The sequence below is a fragment of the Heloderma suspectum genome, chromosome 2, assembly GCF_057233095.1.
Source record: "Heloderma suspectum isolate Gila_16-S chromosome 2, 16-S_ref, whole genome shotgun sequence".
Taxonomy (NCBI): domain Eukaryota; kingdom Metazoa; phylum Chordata; class Lepidosauria; order Squamata; family Helodermatidae; genus Heloderma; species Heloderma suspectum.
The window spans coordinates 343114565-343134056 of NC_139459.1; the positions used below are offsets into that span (position 1 = coordinate 343114565).

Below are 19492 nucleotides of genomic sequence, written 5' to 3' on the forward strand. Positions count from 1 at the left end.
AGGCAGTTCTATGTCGACGTTTAAAACTGCTCCATGATGTCAACGTGGCACCATTTCCCATCTGTGAAAAGTGCTGCTGAAGTATCAAGGAAACATCCACACGTATCTGGCAGATGCAGCTTCCGGGTTGTGTGTGTTTTGCCCCCTTACCAGATTTTACCAGGTGACGCAGGTCGCCCACCGCTCAGAGGAGGAAAGCACATACACACAAAACCATGCAGAGGCAGCCAGGGAAAAAGCTTCACCAGCTGAATTTCACCTCGTTCCACAGCAAGTAAGGGTGCACGTTTAGGCAGAAAAAAGTCCTACAACGCCCGGCATTCCCCAGCCAGCCATGCTTTCTTCTGCCCTTTTTTCTGAAGAAACACGCATAGGGTTGCGCCCTGCGTAAAGGCACAGGAAGCCGGTGGGGTGGTTGGTAACTCCTACTTGCACCCAACCACCGGACCCCGCTTCCTTCCCACGGTCAGCTGTCTGGCTCCCAGGGCAACTCAGGGTGACGTTCATCTTGCAGTGAACTTAGCTAAGACAGGTAAGCACTTACCTTCAAACGGCACCGACTGGGGTTGGCGGGAGAGAGACGAGCTCCCAGGGCAAAGAGAGCCCAGCCCACCACTCTATGGTCGCTTTCCTGTCTGTATGGTGAGAGGCATGATGGGAACGTCGGAAGAGGGCGGGCTGCCGGGGAATGAAAGCCCGGTAAGGAGAGGGAAGAGAATCTTGGCGACTGGAGACTGGGGCTCCGGGGAGCCTCTTATTGGTAAGACAGACTGAAGGCAGGGCGGTAGAAGGGAGAGTTTTTTGCGCCTGCCGGGAGGATGCCCGCGAGAGAGAGAAAGGATATAGCAAGCCCGAAGAGGATTCCTTGTTGGGATATGGTGGGGTTGCCTGGGATCCTGGGGATTGGTTACGGGAGGGGGAAGCAGAAGATGCCGTAGGAGTTGGTTACTGATGGCTCGTTTGGAAGAGAGCTCCGTCAGATTTCAAGAAACTTAACAAAGATCTACGGTTTATATGTCCTTGCACTCGAAAATAAGCTTTGGACTACCCCTCTGCCATTCATCTTCAGGACCGCGGGACTGCCCCCTTCAAGATCAGCAGTTCTCTCCGGTCAGAACTGCTCACTCGTTCGTTTTATTTGTCTATTGTTTTTATGCCCCGCTTCTCTATCAGGAAAAGGTGCTCAAGGCTGCGAACAGCAGTGAAAACCCCCCAAATAAAAGCAAACTAAGATTAATATCATAAAACGAATGCAAATCAAAAGAAAATAAAACTGAACCCAGTCCAACAGACCAACTTACGTGCCAAAAGTCTGCTTGAATAAAAATGGCTTCGCCTGCTGGCAGAAGGATAGCAGAGGTGGAACAAACCTAGCTTATCTCAGCAGGTTGACCCCAGGTGTTAATTAAAAATAAGGAAGGTGGGGTGGTATGCAACATATTATATTTTACTTATTTATTACATTTCTATACCACCCAATAGCCAAAGCTCTACTAAGCTTTGAGCCACCCCAAATCATATACTCGCATCTCCAGGAGAATGTCCTCTGTGAGATGGCCTTGAACTGCATCCAGGCCCAACACTTTGTTTGAACTACGAAGAAAAGGAGCACTTCAGGTTGTTCGTTGTGCCCTGCCAAGCCCCTTCCTGTGTGATGGTTTAACAGCATAGTGAGTGTGCAGTTGTTCTGAGGCCATCCAAATGTCTTTCTCTCAGCTGTCATTGCCCTTGTCAGGAAATGCCCCATCGTCAGTAAACTGTGATGATTATGATGGAGTCGGTGATGAAGCTCCAGAGGGTGCAGCTGAAATGCAAGAACCTTCATGAATTCCTGAGAGGCCTCAGCCCTGGGATCTTAGACCGCCTCTACAATCATCCTGCCACTTGTCTGGCCGTCTTTCGGTGAGTGAGAATCCCTTTTTATTTCCTCTCTCTTGACCTTGGAAATAAAAGCACTACTATAGCTTCTAATATGACAATTCAGGCCCAATTTAAGTGCAGCTCCAAATTTCAGATCCCTGGTATACTAAAGCTTCATGAGTTAGGGAGGCAACCCATTTTAACCAAGGCACTGGATGCATGAAATTCTCCCTGTTTGGAGAGATCCTTTTGGAGCTCTTCACAATCCTTTTTTGTTTTAACCACCCTAAATAATTTGGTGTCATCCACAAACTTGGCCACTTCACTGATCACTCCTAATTCCAGATAATTTATAAACAGGTTGAAAAGCATTGGTTCTAATACAGATCCCTGTGGGACCTCACTATTTACTTCCCTCCATTTATTCCTAGCCTCTGCTCTCTGTTCTTCACCCAGTTACTGATCCATAAGAGGACCTGTCCTTTTATTCCATGATGGCTAAGTTTGCTCAAGAGTCTTTGGTGAGGGACTTTGTCAAAAGCCTTTTGGAAGTCCAAGTAAACAATGTGTACTGGATCACCCCTGTCTACAAGTTTATTATTTATCTCAAAGAACTCTAAAAGGTTAGTGAGACAGGACTTCCCTTTGTGGAAACCGTGTTGATTTTTTTTCAGCAGGGCTTGTCCTTCTATATGCTTACTAATTTGATCTTTAATAATGCCTTCAACCAATTTACCTGGAACAGGTGTTAAGCGAACTGGCCTGTAATTTTTCAGATCCCCACTGGATTCTTTTTTGAAAATTGGTGTTATATTGTCCATCTTCCAGTCCTCTGGTATAGAGGCTGATCTTAGGGACATGCTGCATATTTTGGTTAGAAGATCAGCAATTTCATATTTGAGTTCTTTGAGAACTCTGGGACGGATACCATCTGGGCCCGGTGATTTATTTGCTTTCAGTTTATCAATAAGGTTGAGAACTTCATCTTTTGTCACCACTATTTGTCTCAGTTCCTCAGACTCCCTTCCTGAAAACATCAGTTCAGGCACAGGTATCTGTCCTATATCTTTTGCAGTGAGGATGGATGAAAATAATTTTTTCAGCTTCTCTGCAATCTCCTTGCCCTCCTTCAGTACTCCTTTAACTTCATTGTCATCCAATGGTCCTAACTGCCTCCCTAGCTGGTTTTCTGCTTCTGATATATTTGAAGAATTCTTTATTGCTGGCCTTGTTGTTGTTAGCGATATGCTCTTCAAAATACTTTTTTCATCTCTTATTGTCTGCTTGCAACGCCTTTGTGCAAGCTTGTGCTCCCTTTTGTTTTCCTCACTTGGGCAAGACTTCCATTTTCTGAAGGAAGCCCTCTTTTCTCTAATAGCTCCCTTAACACTGCTTGTTAACTATGCCAGCGACCTCTTGGACTTGGTGCTACCTTTCCTAACCTGTGGAATATATTTTAGCTGAGCTCCCATTATTGTGGCTTTGAATAATCTCAAAGCATTTGAAGGGATTTAATCTTCTTGATCTCCCTTTTAATTTCTTTTTCACCAGTTCCCTCATTTTAGAGGAGTTGCTCTTTTGAAGCCAAATGTGGCTGTGTTGGACTTCCTGGGCAATTTTCCACTTGTTGTTCACTCGTTAAGTCGTGTCCAGCTCTTCGTGACCGCATGGACCATAGCACGCCAGGCCTTCCTGTCCTCCGCTCTCTCCCAGAGTGTGCTCAAGTTCATATTCATTGCATTGGTGATGCTATCTAGCCATCTCATCCTCTGCTGTCCCCTTCTTTTGCCTTCAACCTTTCCCAGCATCAGGGTCTTTTCCAGGGAGTTTTCTCTTCGCATTAGGTGGCCAAAATATTTGAGCTTCAGCTTCAGTATCTGTCCTTCCAATGAGCACTCAGGGTTGATTTCCTTTAGGATGGACTGATTTGACCTCCTTGCAGTCCAGGGGACTCGTAAGAGTCTTCTCCAGCGCCACAGTTCGAAAGCATCCATTCTTCGGCGTTCAGCCTTCCTTACAGTCCAGCTCTCACAGCCATACATTACTACTGGGAAAACCATAGCTTTGATTAGACAGACCTTTGTCGGCAAGGTGATGTCTCTGCTTCTTACTATGCTGTCTAGGTTTGCCATAGCTTTCCTCCCAAGGAGCAAGCGTCTTTTAATTTCATGGCTACAGTCACTGTCTGCGGTGATCTTGGAGCCCAAGAAAATAAAATCTGTCACTGCTTCCATTTCTTCCCCTTCTATATGCCAGGAAGTGATGGGGCCAGATGCCATGATTTTAGTTTTTTTAATGTTGACTTTCAGACCAGCTTTTGCACTCTCCTCTTTCACCCTCAACAGGAGGCTCTTTAGATCCTCTTCGCTTTCTGCCATTAGGGTGGTATTGTCTGCATATCTGAGGTTGTTGATAATTCTCCCGGCAATCTTAATTCCGACCTGTGATTCATCCAACCCGGCGTTTCTCATGATGTACTCTGCATATAAATTAAATAAGCAGGGCGACAATATACAGCCTTGTCGTACTCCTTTCCCAATTTTGAACCAATCGGTTGTTCCATGTCCGGTTCTTACTGTTGCTTCTTGACCCTCGTACAGGTTTCTCAGGAGACAGATAAGGTGGTCTGGTACTCCCATCTCTTTAAGAATTTGCCAGAGTTTGTTGTGATCCACACAATCAAAGGCTTTAGCGTAGTCAATGAAGCAGAAATAGACGTTTTTCTGGAATTCTTTTGCTTTCTCCATGATGCAGCGAATGTTGGTGATTTGATCTCTAGTTCCTCTGCCTCTTCGAAATCCCGCTTGTACTTCTGGTAGTTCTCGGTTCACATGCTGCTGAAGCCTAGCTTGTAGGATTTTGAGCATCACCTTGCTGGCATGTGAAATGAGCGCAATTGTGCAGTAGTTTGAACACTCTTTAGCATTGCCCTTCTTTGGAATTGGAATGTAAACTGACCTTTTGCTGTCTTGTGGCCACTGTTGAGTGTTCCAAATCTGTTGGCATATTGAGTGCAGCACTTTAACAGCATCATCTTTTAGGATTTTAAATAGCTCAGCTGGAATACTGTCATCTCTGCTAGCTTTGTTGTTAGTAATGCTTCCTAAGGCCCGCTTGACTTCACTCTCTAGGATGTCTGGCTCAAGTTCAGTGACCACACTATCATGGCTATCAGGGACATTAAGATATTTCCTGTATAGTTCTTCTGTGTATTCTTTCCACCTCTTTTTAATCTCATCTGCTTCTGTTAGGTCCCTGCCCTCTTTATCCTTTATCATGCCCATCTTTGCACAAAACATTCCTTTGATATCTCTGATTTTCTTGAAGAGATCTCTAGTCTTTCCCATTCTATTGTTTTCCTTGATTTCTTTGCATTGTTCATTTAAGAAGGCCTTCTTGTCTCTCCTTGCTATTCTCTGGAAATCTGCATTCAGTTGGATATATCTTCCCCTTTCTCCCTTGCTTTTTGCTTCTCTTCTTTCCTCAGCTACTTGTAAAGCCTCATCAGACTGCCACTTTGCTTTCTTGCATTTCTTTTTCTTTGGGATGAATTTCATTGCTGCCTCCTGAACAATGTTACGGACCTCCGTCCATAGTTCCTCAGGCACTCTGTCTATCAGGTCTAATCCCTGAAATCTATTCCTCAACTCCACTGTATATTCACAAGGGATATGATTTAGGTCATACCTGAATAGTTTAGTGGTTTTCCCTACGTTCTTCAATTTCAGCCGAAATTTTGCCATAAGAAGCTCATGATCGGAGCCACAGTCAGCTCCAGGTCTTGTTTTTACTGACTGTATAGAGCTTCTCCATCTTTGGCTGCAAAGGACATAATCAATCTGATTTCGATATTGACCATCTGGTGATGTCCATGTGTAGAGTCGCCTCTTGTGCTGTTGGAAAAGAGTGTTTGCTATGATCAGCGTGTTCTCTTGGCAAAACTCTATTAGCCTTTGTCCTGTTTCATTTTGTACACCAAGGTGATTATTGTACACCAGGTGTTATCCTGGTGATTTCTTGACTTCCTACTTTAGCATTCCAATCCCCTATGATGAAAAGGACTTCTTTTTTTGGTGTTAGTTCTAGAAGGTGTTGTAGGTCTTCATAGAACCTATCACCCTCAGCTTCTTCGGCCTCAGTGGTTGGGGCATAGACTTGAATTACTGTGATGTTGAATGGTTTGCCTTGGATTTGTACTGAGATCATTCTATTGTTTTTGAGATTGTACCCCAGTACTGCTTTTCCCACCCTTTTGTTGACTATGAGTGCTACTCCATTTCTTCTAAAGGATCCTTGCCCACAGTAGTAGATATAATGGTCACCTGAATTAAATTCGCCTATGCCTGTCCATTTTAGTTCACTGATTCCCAAGATGTCGATGTTCAATCTTGCCATCTCATGTTTGACCACCTCCAGCTTACCTTGATTCCTTGATCTTACATTCCAGGTTCCTAAACAATATTGTTCTTTACAGCATCGGATTTTCTTTTCACCACCAGACACATCCACAGCTGAGTGTCCTTTCGGCTTTGGTCCAGCCACTTCACTCTTTCTGGCGCTACTTGGAAATTCCCTCTGCTCTTCCCCAGTAGTATATTGGATACCTTCCGACCTGAGGGGCTCATCTTCCGGCATCGTATCTTTTATCCTTGTGATATGTTCCATGGGGTTTTCTTGGCAAGAATACTGGAGTGGGTTGCCATTTCCTTCTCCAGTGGACCACATTTTGTCAGAAGTCTCCACCATGACCTGCCCGTCTTGGGTGGCCCTGCACAGCATAGCTTAAGGCTTCACTGAGTTACGCAAGCCCCTTCGCCACAACAAGGCAGTGATCCATGAAGGGGAGTTTTCCACTTAAATATATAATAACCTCATAGCGCTGTGATCACTGTTTCCAATTGGTTCAACAACTTTTACATCTCATACTAGGTCCTGAGCGAGACCCCTTAGGATTAAATCCAAGGTCTCCTCCCCTCTGGTCGGTTCCATGACCAACTGTTCTAGGGCTCAATCATTTAGGGCATTGATAAATTAAACCACTTTGTCGTGGCTGGAACATGCATTTATCCAATCAATGTGGGGGTAATTGAAATCACCCATTATTACAACACTTCCTTGTTTGGAGGTCTCCCGGACTTCGTTTTCCATCTCAAGGTCACTCTGAGCATTCTGGTCTGAGGGACTATAGCATGTTCCAAGCACCAAATTAGTTTTGGAGCCTGGTATTGTCACCCACAGTGCTTCTGTGGAAGAGCCTACCCCTTTTAGGTGTTCTAGTCCGCTCAACACTATGCTGTCTTTGATGTACAGGGCAACGCCTCCCCCAGTATGCCCTTCCCTGTCCTTCTTACAGAGTTTATAGCCAGAGATGACTGTATTCCACTGGTTCTCTCCACTCCACCAGGTTTCTGTAATGCCCACTATATCCAGGTTTTCCTTTAAAATCAAGCACTCCAACTCTCCCATTTTGACTTGGAGGCTTGTAGCATTTGCATAAAAACACCTATACACGTTATCCCTCCCCAGATGCCTCTGGTGTGTGCATCTTTTGCTATGGGACGTTGGCCCCTTTGATTCTACCATGTACCCCTGGCCTATTTCCTCCTCTTCTACATTTGGACAATCAAAAAAATTTTCATCTTCATCACTTTGGGATGATTTTACCCGAACTGGATGCTTCCCAGGTCCTGTCAGCTTTCCCCCAGGGCTTGGTTTAAAAGCTGCTCTGCCACTCTTTTTATGTTTAGTGCGAGCAGTCTGGTTCCATTTTGGTTCAAATGAAGTCCGTCCCTCTTGTATAGGCCCGGCTTGTCCCAAAACATTCCCCAGTGTCTAACAGATCTGAACCTCCCTGCACCACCGTCGCATCCAAGCACTGAGACCCCTCAGCTTCACCTGCCTAGCTGGCCCTGCACGTGGAACAGGGAGCATTTCTGAGAAAGCCACCTTGGAGGTCCTGGATTTCAACTTCCTACCTAGGAGGTTGTGTCATGTTTAATATTTGACTGCATTCATTTCCAGGAACAGGAAAACATATGCTCACTATTCAGATTAAGTAGCTGTGGATCTAAAAGTGTCTGTCATTAAACATAAGTGTTACCATAAGGACATTACTGCACCTCCATGGAACATGCTGGAGAGACCTGTTAGGATAAGACTTTGAAAACAAATGTTTTGAAATATTTTTCTCTAGCTCTGTGTATATACAATTACAGTCAGTCTAATGTGTCCCCTAATTAATTTGGATTGATATTGATTATGTGTATCAGGTTTTTCATGTGTTTTTGTTTGTTATTATATTTATAGCCCACGTTTCTTCCATTGTGGGAGTCAAGGTGGCTACAATATGGTTCCCACATAGTCTCCCCTCCAAGCACTGACCAGACCCAGACCTGCTTAGCTTCAGCAAGGTGGCTGCCTCATGTGCCTTCAGACCTTGTTTTGGGACATGGTCATTGTTTGATGTGATTGGATGTTACATCCTTTTGTTATTAATGTAAAATTCAATAAAAAAATTAAAAAATGGGTGTTACCCAAGTTAAATACAACATTTACCAAATTGCTATGTCCTAAAAATAATTATAATAGGGAAATATGTTTATCAGTGTCATTTGTGGAAGCAGCTGTCCTACTTACTATAACATTCACACATTTGTGTGTGTGTGTGTGTGTGTGTTTAAATAAATTTATTGTAGCTCATTTCTCTTCTCTCCCTCGCCCCCCCTTTCCTGAATTACATTGGATTTTCTTATGGTGATTACATGGGGATAAAGTTACCCGTGTAAATTATTACATGGGTAACTTTATCTGTTCCACCTTACAGATAGGAGACTTGGGTATAGAGACTTTGCTGCCAAGCAGTGAGAGTTCTTATTGAAACTTCTTCGGGGTAGGAGGCACTACGGTAAAAACATCTAGTGTTTTGGTCACTGTCTTTGTGTTCTTCAGCGAGCTGCCAGGGTTGGCCAAGAACTATGTCATGCGGATGCTCTTTCTGGAACAGCCCCTGCCTCAGGCAGCTGTGGCATCGTGGGTAAAGAAGGAATATGCCAAGTAAGTTGTTTGTTTCAGTTTCTAACCTGTCTCATCTCAAAGGCTCAAGTTGTGTAACATAGAATTAAATCAGGAATCAATAACTATTAAAATTTAAGGGTGCAATCCAATGGGGATAGTCGTCTACCTCTGAAAGTGGAGGTGACCGACTATCCAATGCAGGGTGGGCAGAGCGTGGAGGGGATCCTCTCCTCTGCTCTCCAGCTGCCCTGCACTAGTGGCTAGATTAGTGGCCAATTTTGGCTGTCTAGCCAGACGGGAGAGACCAGAGAGCACATAGGAAGCGTCGTAATGACACTTCCGCCACCCCCTCCCCGCCCCCAGGAACACCCCCTTTCCCCCTGTTCCGCACTGCTCTTACGAGCATGGAGCCAGGGACAAACTGCGGCTCTTACGAGGCGGCGGGGGCAGGGAGGTGGCTTTCTGGGAACTGAGCTTGGGCTTCCGAGGTCGGTTTCTGAAAACCAGATAATCCTACAGCAGTCTAGCTGCTGTCTAGCAGCCATAGGATTGCGCCCTAAATAATTTTTGGTTCAAATAAATGAAAATTCCCCAAGCCTGATTGATGTTGCTTGTTAAAAACTAGCCCAACCAAGATCTTAATAGGGTTTGTGGAAATTCTAAGCTTTGGACTTTGACAAATATGTAGGGGAAGGGAGTTCCAGATTTGGGTAACTACACAGAGCGCCTCTGTACTGAATGCCTTGCTGTTTGGCATACTGTTTGTTTATTACATTTTTATTCCACCGGTTCTCCAAGGTGCTTGGCGCAGTATGCATGGTTCTTCCTGTGATTTTATCCTTGCAACTTTACTGTGAGGTAGATCAGGCTCGGAGATAGTGACTAACCTACGGTCACCCAGTGAGGAGCGTGGTTTAGTGAGGACTTAAACCTTGGCCTCTGCAGTTTTAGCCTGATGCTCCAAGTCTAACCACTACACTACGCACACTGGCTCTTGTAATCTTGTAATAGTACAATCAAAATGAAAGAGCCAGTCTCCAAGGCTGGCAGGTTCCAAGCCGTTTAGGGCTGTATAAGCCAAAGCAAGGATTTAGAACTGGATCCAGGTGACAAAATGGGAAGCCAGTACAAGTACTGGAGCACTTTGCTGTGATGGGCTTTCAAGCATCTAATTCCCATCCAAAGGTGGGTTGTGTTATTGATCGCTATTTACTATAGCACTATCAGTGTATATGGTGCTTTGCAAAACAACATGGAAAAAAACAGACCCTTCCTCTGTAGAATCTGGGGTGGATCAGGTCACTGAGAAGGTACTAAGAAATAGTTATGTGCTGTACGTGGGACCACTGGAAGCTTCACTCAGCTCTACATTTTGACAGCGCATCAGGTGAAGCTTCCACATACAGGACACAACACTTTCCTAGTGACTTCTCAGTGGCATGAGATCCATCGCAGATACTACAGCCTTTCCTCTGAGTGTCATGCCCCCACTGGAGGAATCCTCCTCTGAGACAGCCAGCACCAAGGAGCTAGCCATGGCAGGAGACCTGGGGATGTCTGGGCCGTCAGAGGAGATGACTATGGTTCCATCCCCACAGGAGGACAGGAATTCTGCCTCAGAGGCAGAAGCTGGTTGACCACCTAGCCCCCGAGAGCATCGTTACCTTAAGAGGCAGGCCAGTACGGCTCCTCTAAGTCAAATAGTGCTTGAAAAGAAAGGAGGACATCTCAAGAGGAAGGGACTTCTTGGGAGCAAGGCCTTTAATGAGCTGCAGATGAGCCCTGAATGGGGCTCAGGAAGCTCTGGCAATATAAGCCTGCAGTATCAGTCTAACCATTGCTAGAAACAATGTCTTCTACCAGCCCCAGTGCCTTGTACCTCTGACCTTGCTCCATGTTTGAACCTCCGTGCTACTGACCTTGAACTCCTGCTTGACTCTGCTTCTTGGACTATGTATTGTATCTGAGTGCTTATCGGTGCTTGGGTCTTGGTTGCTCTTCAGACCTCTCTTTTGGAACTCTCCCTCTTGCCTGGTAAAACTGTGCCTTTGACCATTGCCTGTTTATTGACTTGCTTTTGGATTGCCCCTTAGTTTAACCTAACGCTGAGCTTGATCCAGCCATAGCAGGACAGTGAGAAGGAAATGCCCTGTCTCATCCCTATCCATCTCTTCCCTGTAGGCTGAGTATGGAGGGAAGTTCTGTTCTCGCTTTGGCTCATTCTCAGTTCTTTCGTTTCAGGGAGCAGGAAGAGAGCTCGGATGTCTTGCTGGGGCTGCGGCTCTGGCACACGCGGTTGCTCCCAGGGGGTCTCCAAGGAATTGTCTTGAACCCCATCTTCAAGGAAAACTTGCGCATTGCCCTGCTGGGGGGGTAAGTGGACAATTATGAGGACAATTATGGTCTGAGGAATCAAGGCAAAGGCTCTAAGCAATTAGCGTACTGAAGAGAAGTCTTTGAGAAGTACGGCATTACTGTAGTGTATGAGGAATAAGGCATATGTTCTTTTATCTATGTAGATATAGTGGAGTGGCTTAAAAATAATGTCTTGAAAAGGCATCCCATTTCCCTCTTGCATGCAAATTCCCCCTTCTGTTCATGGGTTGCTTCAGCCATGATTTAGCATTCGTGTTGGCATTGCCTCAAAACCAGTTAAAGCTCACCTGCATTTCTTGCTTCCCATCTCTGTAGAGGTAAGGCCTGGTCTGATGACACTAGCCAGTTGGGCCCAGATAAGCATGCCCGGGACGTCCCATCCCTAGACAAGTATGCTGAGGAGAGGTGGGAGGTGAGTGTGTGTTCCATGTTGTCTTTCTGTTTTGCTGGTTAAGGGCCCTCTTGTGCAGCGCTGAGTCCACAACCAATGGGTTTTTTTTTTACCGTGTTACTTGACATTTATTTATAATTTTCCTTGAGCAGAGCTGAGTCCACAACCAATGTGAAAATATTTTTTTGCTGTGTTACATGTCATCTGTCAAAAAAAAAAAACCCTGACAAGTAATGTCGTACAAAAAGGTTTTTTTTAACCTTCATTGTAGACTCAGCCTGGCTCAAGTAAAACGATAAATAAATGAAAAGTAACATGGTAAGGAAATGACCATGCTGAGCCATGCCAAGGGAGTAAATAAACGACAAGTAACGTGTAAAAAAAAATATATTAACCTTCATTGTCAACTGAGTCCTCTCAAAGAAGAGAATAAATGACAAGTAACATCATGCCAAAAAAATTCTTTTGCAGACTGAGTACTCTCCAGGAAGTGAATACATGAGAAATAGAATGGTGCCAAAAATAAATAAATAAATAACCTTGGTGGTGGACTGAGTCCTGTCAAGGGAGGGAATAAATGAAAAGTAACATTGTGTAAAAAAAAAAAAAATTTTTTTTTTCACCTTCCTTCTGGACTGAGCCCTCTCAAGAATGAGAATAAATGACAAGTCATGTTGTGGAAGAAAAATTCTTTTGTGCACTGAGCCCTGTCAAGGAAGTGAATACATGGCAAGTAACATCATGTAAAAACGATTTTTTCAATGTTGGTTGTGGACACAGCCCAAGTCAAGTAAAATGATAAAGAAAAGGCAAGTGACATGGTAAAGTAGTGACATAGGTTGTGGACTGAGACCTGCTCAATTGTGTTTTTTTTTACCATGATACTTATCATTCATTCCTCATTTTCCTTGAGCAGGGTGAAGCCACAACCGATGTGTAAAAAAAAATAAAAAAAATTTACATTACATTCATTCCTCATTTTCCTTGAGCAGGGTGAAGCCACAACCGATGTGTAAAAAAAAATAAAAAAATATTTACATTGGTTGTTGGCTGAGCCATGTCAAGGAAGTAAATAAATGACAATTAACATCGTATCCCCCCCCAAAATAATTTAAACTTAGTTGTGGACTGAACCATTAGAAGGGGGTGAATAAACGACAGGTAATGTCTTGTAAAGAAAAAAAAGGTTTTAACCTTCTTTGTCAACCGAGTCCAATGAAAGAAGAGAATAAATGACAATATTGTGCAAAAAAAATTATTTTGTGGACTGAACCCTCTCAAGGAAGTGAATACATGAGAAATAACATCGTATAACAAAAAATAAATAAATAGCCTTCATTGTGGACTGAGCCCTGGCAAGGGAGTGAATAAAAGTAACATTGTGTGTGTGGGGGGGAATTCTCCTTCCTTGTGGACTGAGCCCTCTCAAGGACGAGAATAAATGACAAGTAACGTTGTGAAAAAAAATTGTTTTGTGAACTGAGCCCTGTCAAGGAACAGAATAAATGACAAGGGAATTGGTGTAAAAAAAGTTTTTCACCTGGGTTGTGGACTGAGCCCTCTCAAGGGAGTGAATAAAGGATGAGTAATATGGTGTAAAAAGAAATATTTCTTTTTAACCCTCGTTGTGGACTGAGCCTTGTCAGGGAAGTCACTAAATGACAAGTAACATGCTGTAAAAAAAAAGTTAACCTTCGTTGTCGACTAAGCACTATCAAGGAAGTCGATGCTTGACAAGTAACACAGTGTAGGAAAAAAAAAATTAACCTTCGTTGTCGACAGAGCCCTGTCAAGAAAGTGATGAAATGACTACTTACATCCTGTAAAAAAAAAATTTCAACATTGGCTGTGGACACAGCCCAGCTCAAGTAAAATGGTAAATAAAGGTAAATGGTAAAGAAATGACATGGTAAAGAAATGACATAGTTTGTGCACTGAGACCTGCTCAATTGTTTTTTTTTTACCATGTTACTAATCATTCATTCCTCCTTTTCCTTGAGCAGGGTGAAGTCCACAACCGGAATGTAAAAAAAAAAAGAATTGTTTTGCTTTGGTTGTTGGCGGAGCCCTGTCAAGGAAATGAATACATGGCAAGTAGAATGGTGCCAAAAGATATTTTAACCTTCCTTGTGGACTGAGCCCTCTCACGGAACAGAATAAATGACAAGGAAAGTAGTGTAAAACAAATGTTTTTTACTTTCTTTGTGGACTGTGTCCGGTCAAGGAAGTGAATAAATGGCAAGTAACATCATGTAAAAGCAATTTTTTCAATGTTGGTTGTGGACACAGCCTGGCTCAAGTAAATGATAAAGAAAAGGCAAGTGACATGGTAAAGAAGTGACATAGGTTGTGCACTGAGACCTGTTCAATTGTTTTTTTTACCACGTTACTTATCATTCATTCCTCATTTTCCTTGAGCAGGTTGAAGTCCACAACCGATGTGTAAAAAAAATTTTTTTTTTATTCACGTTGGTTGTTGGCTGAGCCATGTCAAGGAAGTAAATAAACGAAAACTAACACAGAAAAGCAATTGGAAGTGAATGGATGACAACATGGTATGAAATAAAATTACTTTTATTGTTGACTGAGCGCTGTGAAGGAAATGAATAAATGACAAGTAACATGGTGATAAAAAACCTAACCATTTCTTGTGGACTGAGCCCTGTCAAGGAAGTGAATAAATGACAAGTTACATCATGGAAACAGCAACCCACCCCAATATTCTTGCCATGAAAACTAAATGGATCAGTACAACCAGAGATATGTCGGTATACCATCGGAAGATGGGACTCCCAGGTCAGAAGATGGTCAAAATGCTACTGGGGAGGAACAGAGGATAAGTTCAACTAGCCCCAGATGTGATGATGCAGCTAGCTCAAAGCCGAAAGGACGGCTAGCAGCCAATGGTGCTGGTGGTGAACGACGAATCCGATGTTCTAAAGATCAACACACCATAGGAACCTGGAATGTAAGATCTATGAGCCAGGGCAAATTGGATGTGGTTATTGGGGAGATGTCAAGATTAAATATAGACATTTTGGGTGTCAGTGAACTGAAATGGACTGGAATGGGCCACTTCATATCAAATGACCACCAGATCTACTACTGTGGACAAGAGGACCACAGAAGAAATGGAGTAGCCTTCATAATTAATAATAAAGTGGCTAAAGCAGTGCTTGGATACAATCCCAAAAATGACAGAATGATCTCAATTCGAATTCAGGGTAAGCCATTTAACATCACAGTGATCCAAATATACGCCCCAACCACAGATGCTGAAGAAGCAGAAGAGGATCAGTTCTATGAGGATCTGCAGCACCTACTGGATAGTATTCCAAACAAAGATGTTATTTTCATTACAGGAGACTGGAAGGCTAAGGTGGGTAGTCAAATGACACCTGGAATTACAGGCAAGCATGGTCTGGGAGAACAAAATGAAGCAGGGCATAGGCTGATAGAATTTTGCCAAAACACCTCACTGTGCACAATGAATACTGTCTTCCAACAACCTAAGAGACGACTTTAAACATGGACTTCACCAGACGGTCGACACCGAAATCAGATTGACTACATCCTTTGTAGCCAAAGATGGCGGACATCTATGCAGTTGGTAAAAACAAGACCTGGAGCTGATTGTTGTTCAGATCATGAACTTCTTATTGCACAATTTAGAATCAGGCTAAAGAGAATAGGGAAGACCCACAGATCAGTTAGATATGAGCTCACGAATATTCCTCATGAATATGCAGTGGAGGTGAAGAATAGATTTAAGGGACTAGATTTAGTAGATAGGGTCCCGGAAGAACTATGGACAGAAGTTCGCAACATTGTTCAGGAGGCGGCAACAAAAAACGTCCCAAAGAAAAAGAAAACCAAGAAGGCAAGATGGCTGTCTGCTGAGACACTGGAAGCAGCCCAAGAAAGAAGGAAAGCAAAAGGCAACAGTGATAGGGGGAGATATGCCCAATTAAATGCAAAATTCCAGAGGTTATCCAGAAGAGATGAGGAATTATTTTTAAACAAGCAATGCGCGGAAGTGGAAGAAGATAATAGAATAGGAAGGACAAGAGACCTCTTCCAGAAAATTAGAAACATCAGAGGTAAATTCCAGGCAAAAATGGGTATGATCAAAAACAAAGATGGCAAGGACCTAACAGAAGCAGAAGAGATCAAGAAAAGGTGGCAAGAATATACGGAAGGTCTGTATAGGAAGGATAATAATATCGGGGATAGATTTGACGGTGTGGTCAGTGAGCTAGAGCCAGACATCCTGAAGAGTGAGGTTGAATGGGCCTTAAGAAGCATTACTAATAACAAGGCAGCAGGAGACGATGGTCTCTCAGCTGAACTGTTTAAAATCTTGCAAGATGATGCTGTCAAGGTGATGCATGCCATATGCCAGCAAATTTGGAAAACACAAGAATGGCCACCAGATTGGAAAAAGTCAACTTATATCCCCATACCAAAAAAGGGAAGCACCAAAGAATGTTCAAACTATCAAACAGTGGCACTTATTTCACATGCCAGTAAGGTAATGCTCAAGATCTTGCAAGGTCGACTCCAGCAATTCATGGAACGAGAATTGCCAGATGTACAAGCTGGGTTTAGAAAAGGCAGAAGAACTAGAGACCAAATTGCCAATATCCGCTGGATAATGGAGAAAGCCAGGGAGTTTCAGAAAAACATCTATTTCTGTTTTATTGACTATTCTAAAGCCTTTGACTGTGTGGATCATAACAAACTGTGGCAAGTTCTTGGTGGGATGGGGATACCAAGTCATCTTGTCTGCCTCCTGAGGAATCTGTATAACGACCAAGTAGCAACGGTAAGAACAGACCACGGTACAACAGACTGGTTTAAGATTGGGAAAGGAGTACGGCAGGGTTGTATACTCTCACCCTACCTATTCAACCTGTATGCAGAACACATCATGCGACGTGCTGGGCTTGATGAAGCCAAGGCTGGAGTTAAAATTGCTGGAAGAAATATTAACAATCTCCGATATGCAAATGATACCACTTTGATGGCTGAAAGCGAGGAGGAGCTGAGGAACCTTATGATGAAGGTGAAAGAAGAAAGTGCAAAAGCTGGGTTGCAGTTAAACCTCAAAAAAACCAAGATTATGGCAACCAGCGTGATTGATAACTGGCAAATAGTGGGAGAAAACGTGGAGGCAGTGACAGACTTTGTCTTTCTAGGCACAAAGATTACTGCAGACGCTGACTGCAGCCAGGAAATCAGAAGACGTTTACTTCTTGGGAGGACAGCAATGACAAATCTTGATAAAATAGTTTAGAGCAGAGACATCACACTGACAACAAAGGTCCGCATAGTTCAAGCAATGGTATTCCCCATAGTAACCTATGGCTGCGAGAGCTGGACTATAAGGAAGGCTGAGTGAAGGAAGATAGATGCTTTTGAACTGTGGTGCTGGAGGAAAATTCTGAGAGTGCCTTGGACTGCAAGAAGATCAACCCAGTCCATACTCCAGGAAATAAAGCCAGACTGCTCCCTTGAGGGAATGATATTATAGGCAAAACTGAAGTACTTTGGCCACATAATGAGAAGACAGGATACCCTGGAGAAGATGGTGATGCTAGGGAAAGTGGAAGGCAAAAGGAAGAGGGGCCAACCAAGGGCAAGATGGATGGATGATATTCTGGAGGTGACGGACTCAACCCTGGGGGAGCTGGGGGTGGCGACGGCCGACAGGAAGCTCTGGCGTGGGCTGGTCCATGAAGTCACGAAGAGTCAGAAGCGACTGACCGAATAAACAACAACATCGTATCACAAAAAAAATAATTTAAACTTAGTTGTGGACTGAACCATTTGAAGGGAGTGAATAAACGACAGGTAATGTCTTGTAAAAAAAAAAAAAGATTTTAACCTTCTTTGTCAACCGAGTCCAATGAAAGAAGAGAATAAATGACAATATTGTGCAAAAAAAATTATTTTGTGGACTGAACCCTCTCAAGGAAGTGAATACATGACAAATAACATCGTATAACAATAAATAAATAGCCTTCATTGTGGACTGAACCCCTGGCAAGGGAGTGAATAAATGAAAAGTAACATTCCGTTTAAAAAAAAAAAAAATCTCCTTCCTTGTGGACTGAGCCCCTTCGAGGATGAAAATAAATGACAAAGTGGAAAAAAAATTGTTTCGTGAACTGAGCCCTGAGCCTAAATAAAGGCAAGTGACATGGTAAAGAAATGACATAGTTTGTGCACTGAGACCTTCTCAAATGTTTTTTTTACCATGTTACTAATCATTCATTCCTCCTTTTCCTTGAGCAGGGTGAAGTCCACAACCGATGTGTAAAAAAAATAAAAAATTATTTACATTGGTTGTTGGCTGAGCCCTGTCAAGGAAGTGAATACATGAGAAGTAACACAGAAAAGCAATTTGAAGTGAATGAATGACAAGTAACATGGTGATAAAAAAAACACCAAACCTTTCCTTGTGGACTGAGCCCTGTCAAGGAACAGAATAAATGACAAGGGAACTGGTGTAAAGAAATGTTTTTCACCTGGGTTGTGGACTGAGCCCTGTCAAGGGAGTGAATACATGACAAATAACATCATATAACAAAAAATAAATAGCCTTCATTGTGGACTGAGCCCTGGCAAGGGAGTGAATAAATGAAAAGTAACATTGTGTTAAAAAAAAAAATTCTCCTTCCTTGCGGACTGAGCCCTCTCGAGGACGAGAATAAATGACAAGTACCGTTATGGAAAAAAAATTGTTTTGTGAACTGAGCCCTGTCAAGGAACAGAATAAATGACAAGGGAACTGGTGTAAAGAAATGTTTTTCACCTGGTGTAGACTGAGCCCTGTCAAGGGAGTGAACAAAGGATGAGTAATATAGTGTAAAAAGAAATATTTCTTTTTAACCTTCGTTGTGGACTGAGCCTTGTCAGGGAAGTCACTAAATGACAAGCAAAAGAAAGGAAAGGTTCCTCCTGTGCAGGCACTGGGTCATTACTGACCCCTAGAGGGACGCCGCTTGCGCCGACGTTTTCATGGCAGACTACAGTGGGGTGGTTTGCCATTGCCTTCCCCAGTCGTGACTACCTTTCCCCCCAGCAAGCTGGTACTCATTTTACCAACCTTGGAAGGCTGAGTTGACCTGAGCCGGCTACCCGAGACCCGGCTTCTGCTGGGATCGAACTCAGGTCGTGGGGAGAGTTTCGGTTGCAATACTGCCGCCTACCACTCTGTGCCACACGAGGCTCCAAAAATGACAAGTTGTTGTTCAGTCGTGTCCGACTCTTCGTGACCCCATGGACCATAGCATGCCAAGCCTTCCTGTCCTGCGCTCTCCATGAAGGGGAAAAATGACAAGTAACATGCTGTAAAAAAAAAAAAAAAGTTAACCTTCGTTGTCCACAGAGCCCTGTCAAGGGAGTGAAGAAATGACATAGGTTGTGGACTGAGACCTGCTCAAGTAATTCTTTTCCCTTGTTACTTGTCATTCATTCCTCATTTTACTTATTCAGGCCTGAGTCCATAACCAATGTAAATAATTTTTTTTTACATTGGTTGTGGGCTGTGCCCTGCCAAGGAAGTAAATAGATGAAAAGTAACACAGCAAAAAAAAATTGAAGTATATAAATGACAAGTAATGTGGTGTAAAAAAAAAAAAGTTGTTTTTTTAACCTTCGTTTTTGACTGAGCCCTGCTAAAGAAATGAATAAATGACAAATAACATGGTGTAAAAACAAAATTGTAACCTTCATTGTGGACTGAGCCCTCTCATGGAAGTGAAATGAATAAATAACAAGTAACACAGTGTAAAAGAAATTTTTTAACCTTCGTTGTCAACAGAGCCCTGTCAAGGAAGTGAATAA

General features: G+C 43.2%; 2 protein-coding genes across 11 annotated transcripts in view; one reads left to right on the forward strand and one right to left on the reverse strand.

Moving 5' to 3' along the window:
- Window positions 1–637, reverse strand: part of VARS2 (valyl-tRNA synthetase 2, mitochondrial) — a 32581-nt gene extending 31944 nt beyond the window's left edge. For all 4 annotated transcript variants that reach the window (XM_084830420.1, XM_084830418.1, XM_084830419.1 and 1 more), the window contains exon 1: window positions 545–637. The gene's annotated coding sequence lies outside the window, so the exon portion shown is untranslated. The remainder of the gene's footprint in view (window positions 1–544) is intronic.
- A 38-nt stretch (window positions 638–675) lies between these two features.
- The window catches only part of GTF2H4 (general transcription factor IIH subunit 4), a 33609-nt gene continuing 14792 nt past the window's right edge, over window positions 676–19492 (forward strand). For 4 of the 7 annotated variants that reach the window (XM_084830428.1, XM_084830424.1, XM_084830426.1 and 1 more), the window contains exons 1-5: window positions 676–760; window positions 1736–1902; window positions 8809–8913; window positions 11116–11247; window positions 11566–11662. In XM_084830428.1, coding sequence (XP_084686554.1) covers window positions 1763–1902; window positions 8809–8913; window positions 11116–11247; window positions 11566–11662 — 474 coding nt within the window. In that variant the 5' untranslated portion in view covers window positions 676–760; window positions 1736–1762. Of the gene's footprint in view, window positions 761–1716; window positions 1903–6359; window positions 6552–8166; window positions 8271–8808; window positions 8914–11115; window positions 11248–11565; window positions 11663–19492 lie in introns of all 7 variants that reach the window. The other 3 variants (XM_084830425.1, XM_084830429.1, XM_084830430.1) reach the window with 2 other exon arrangements.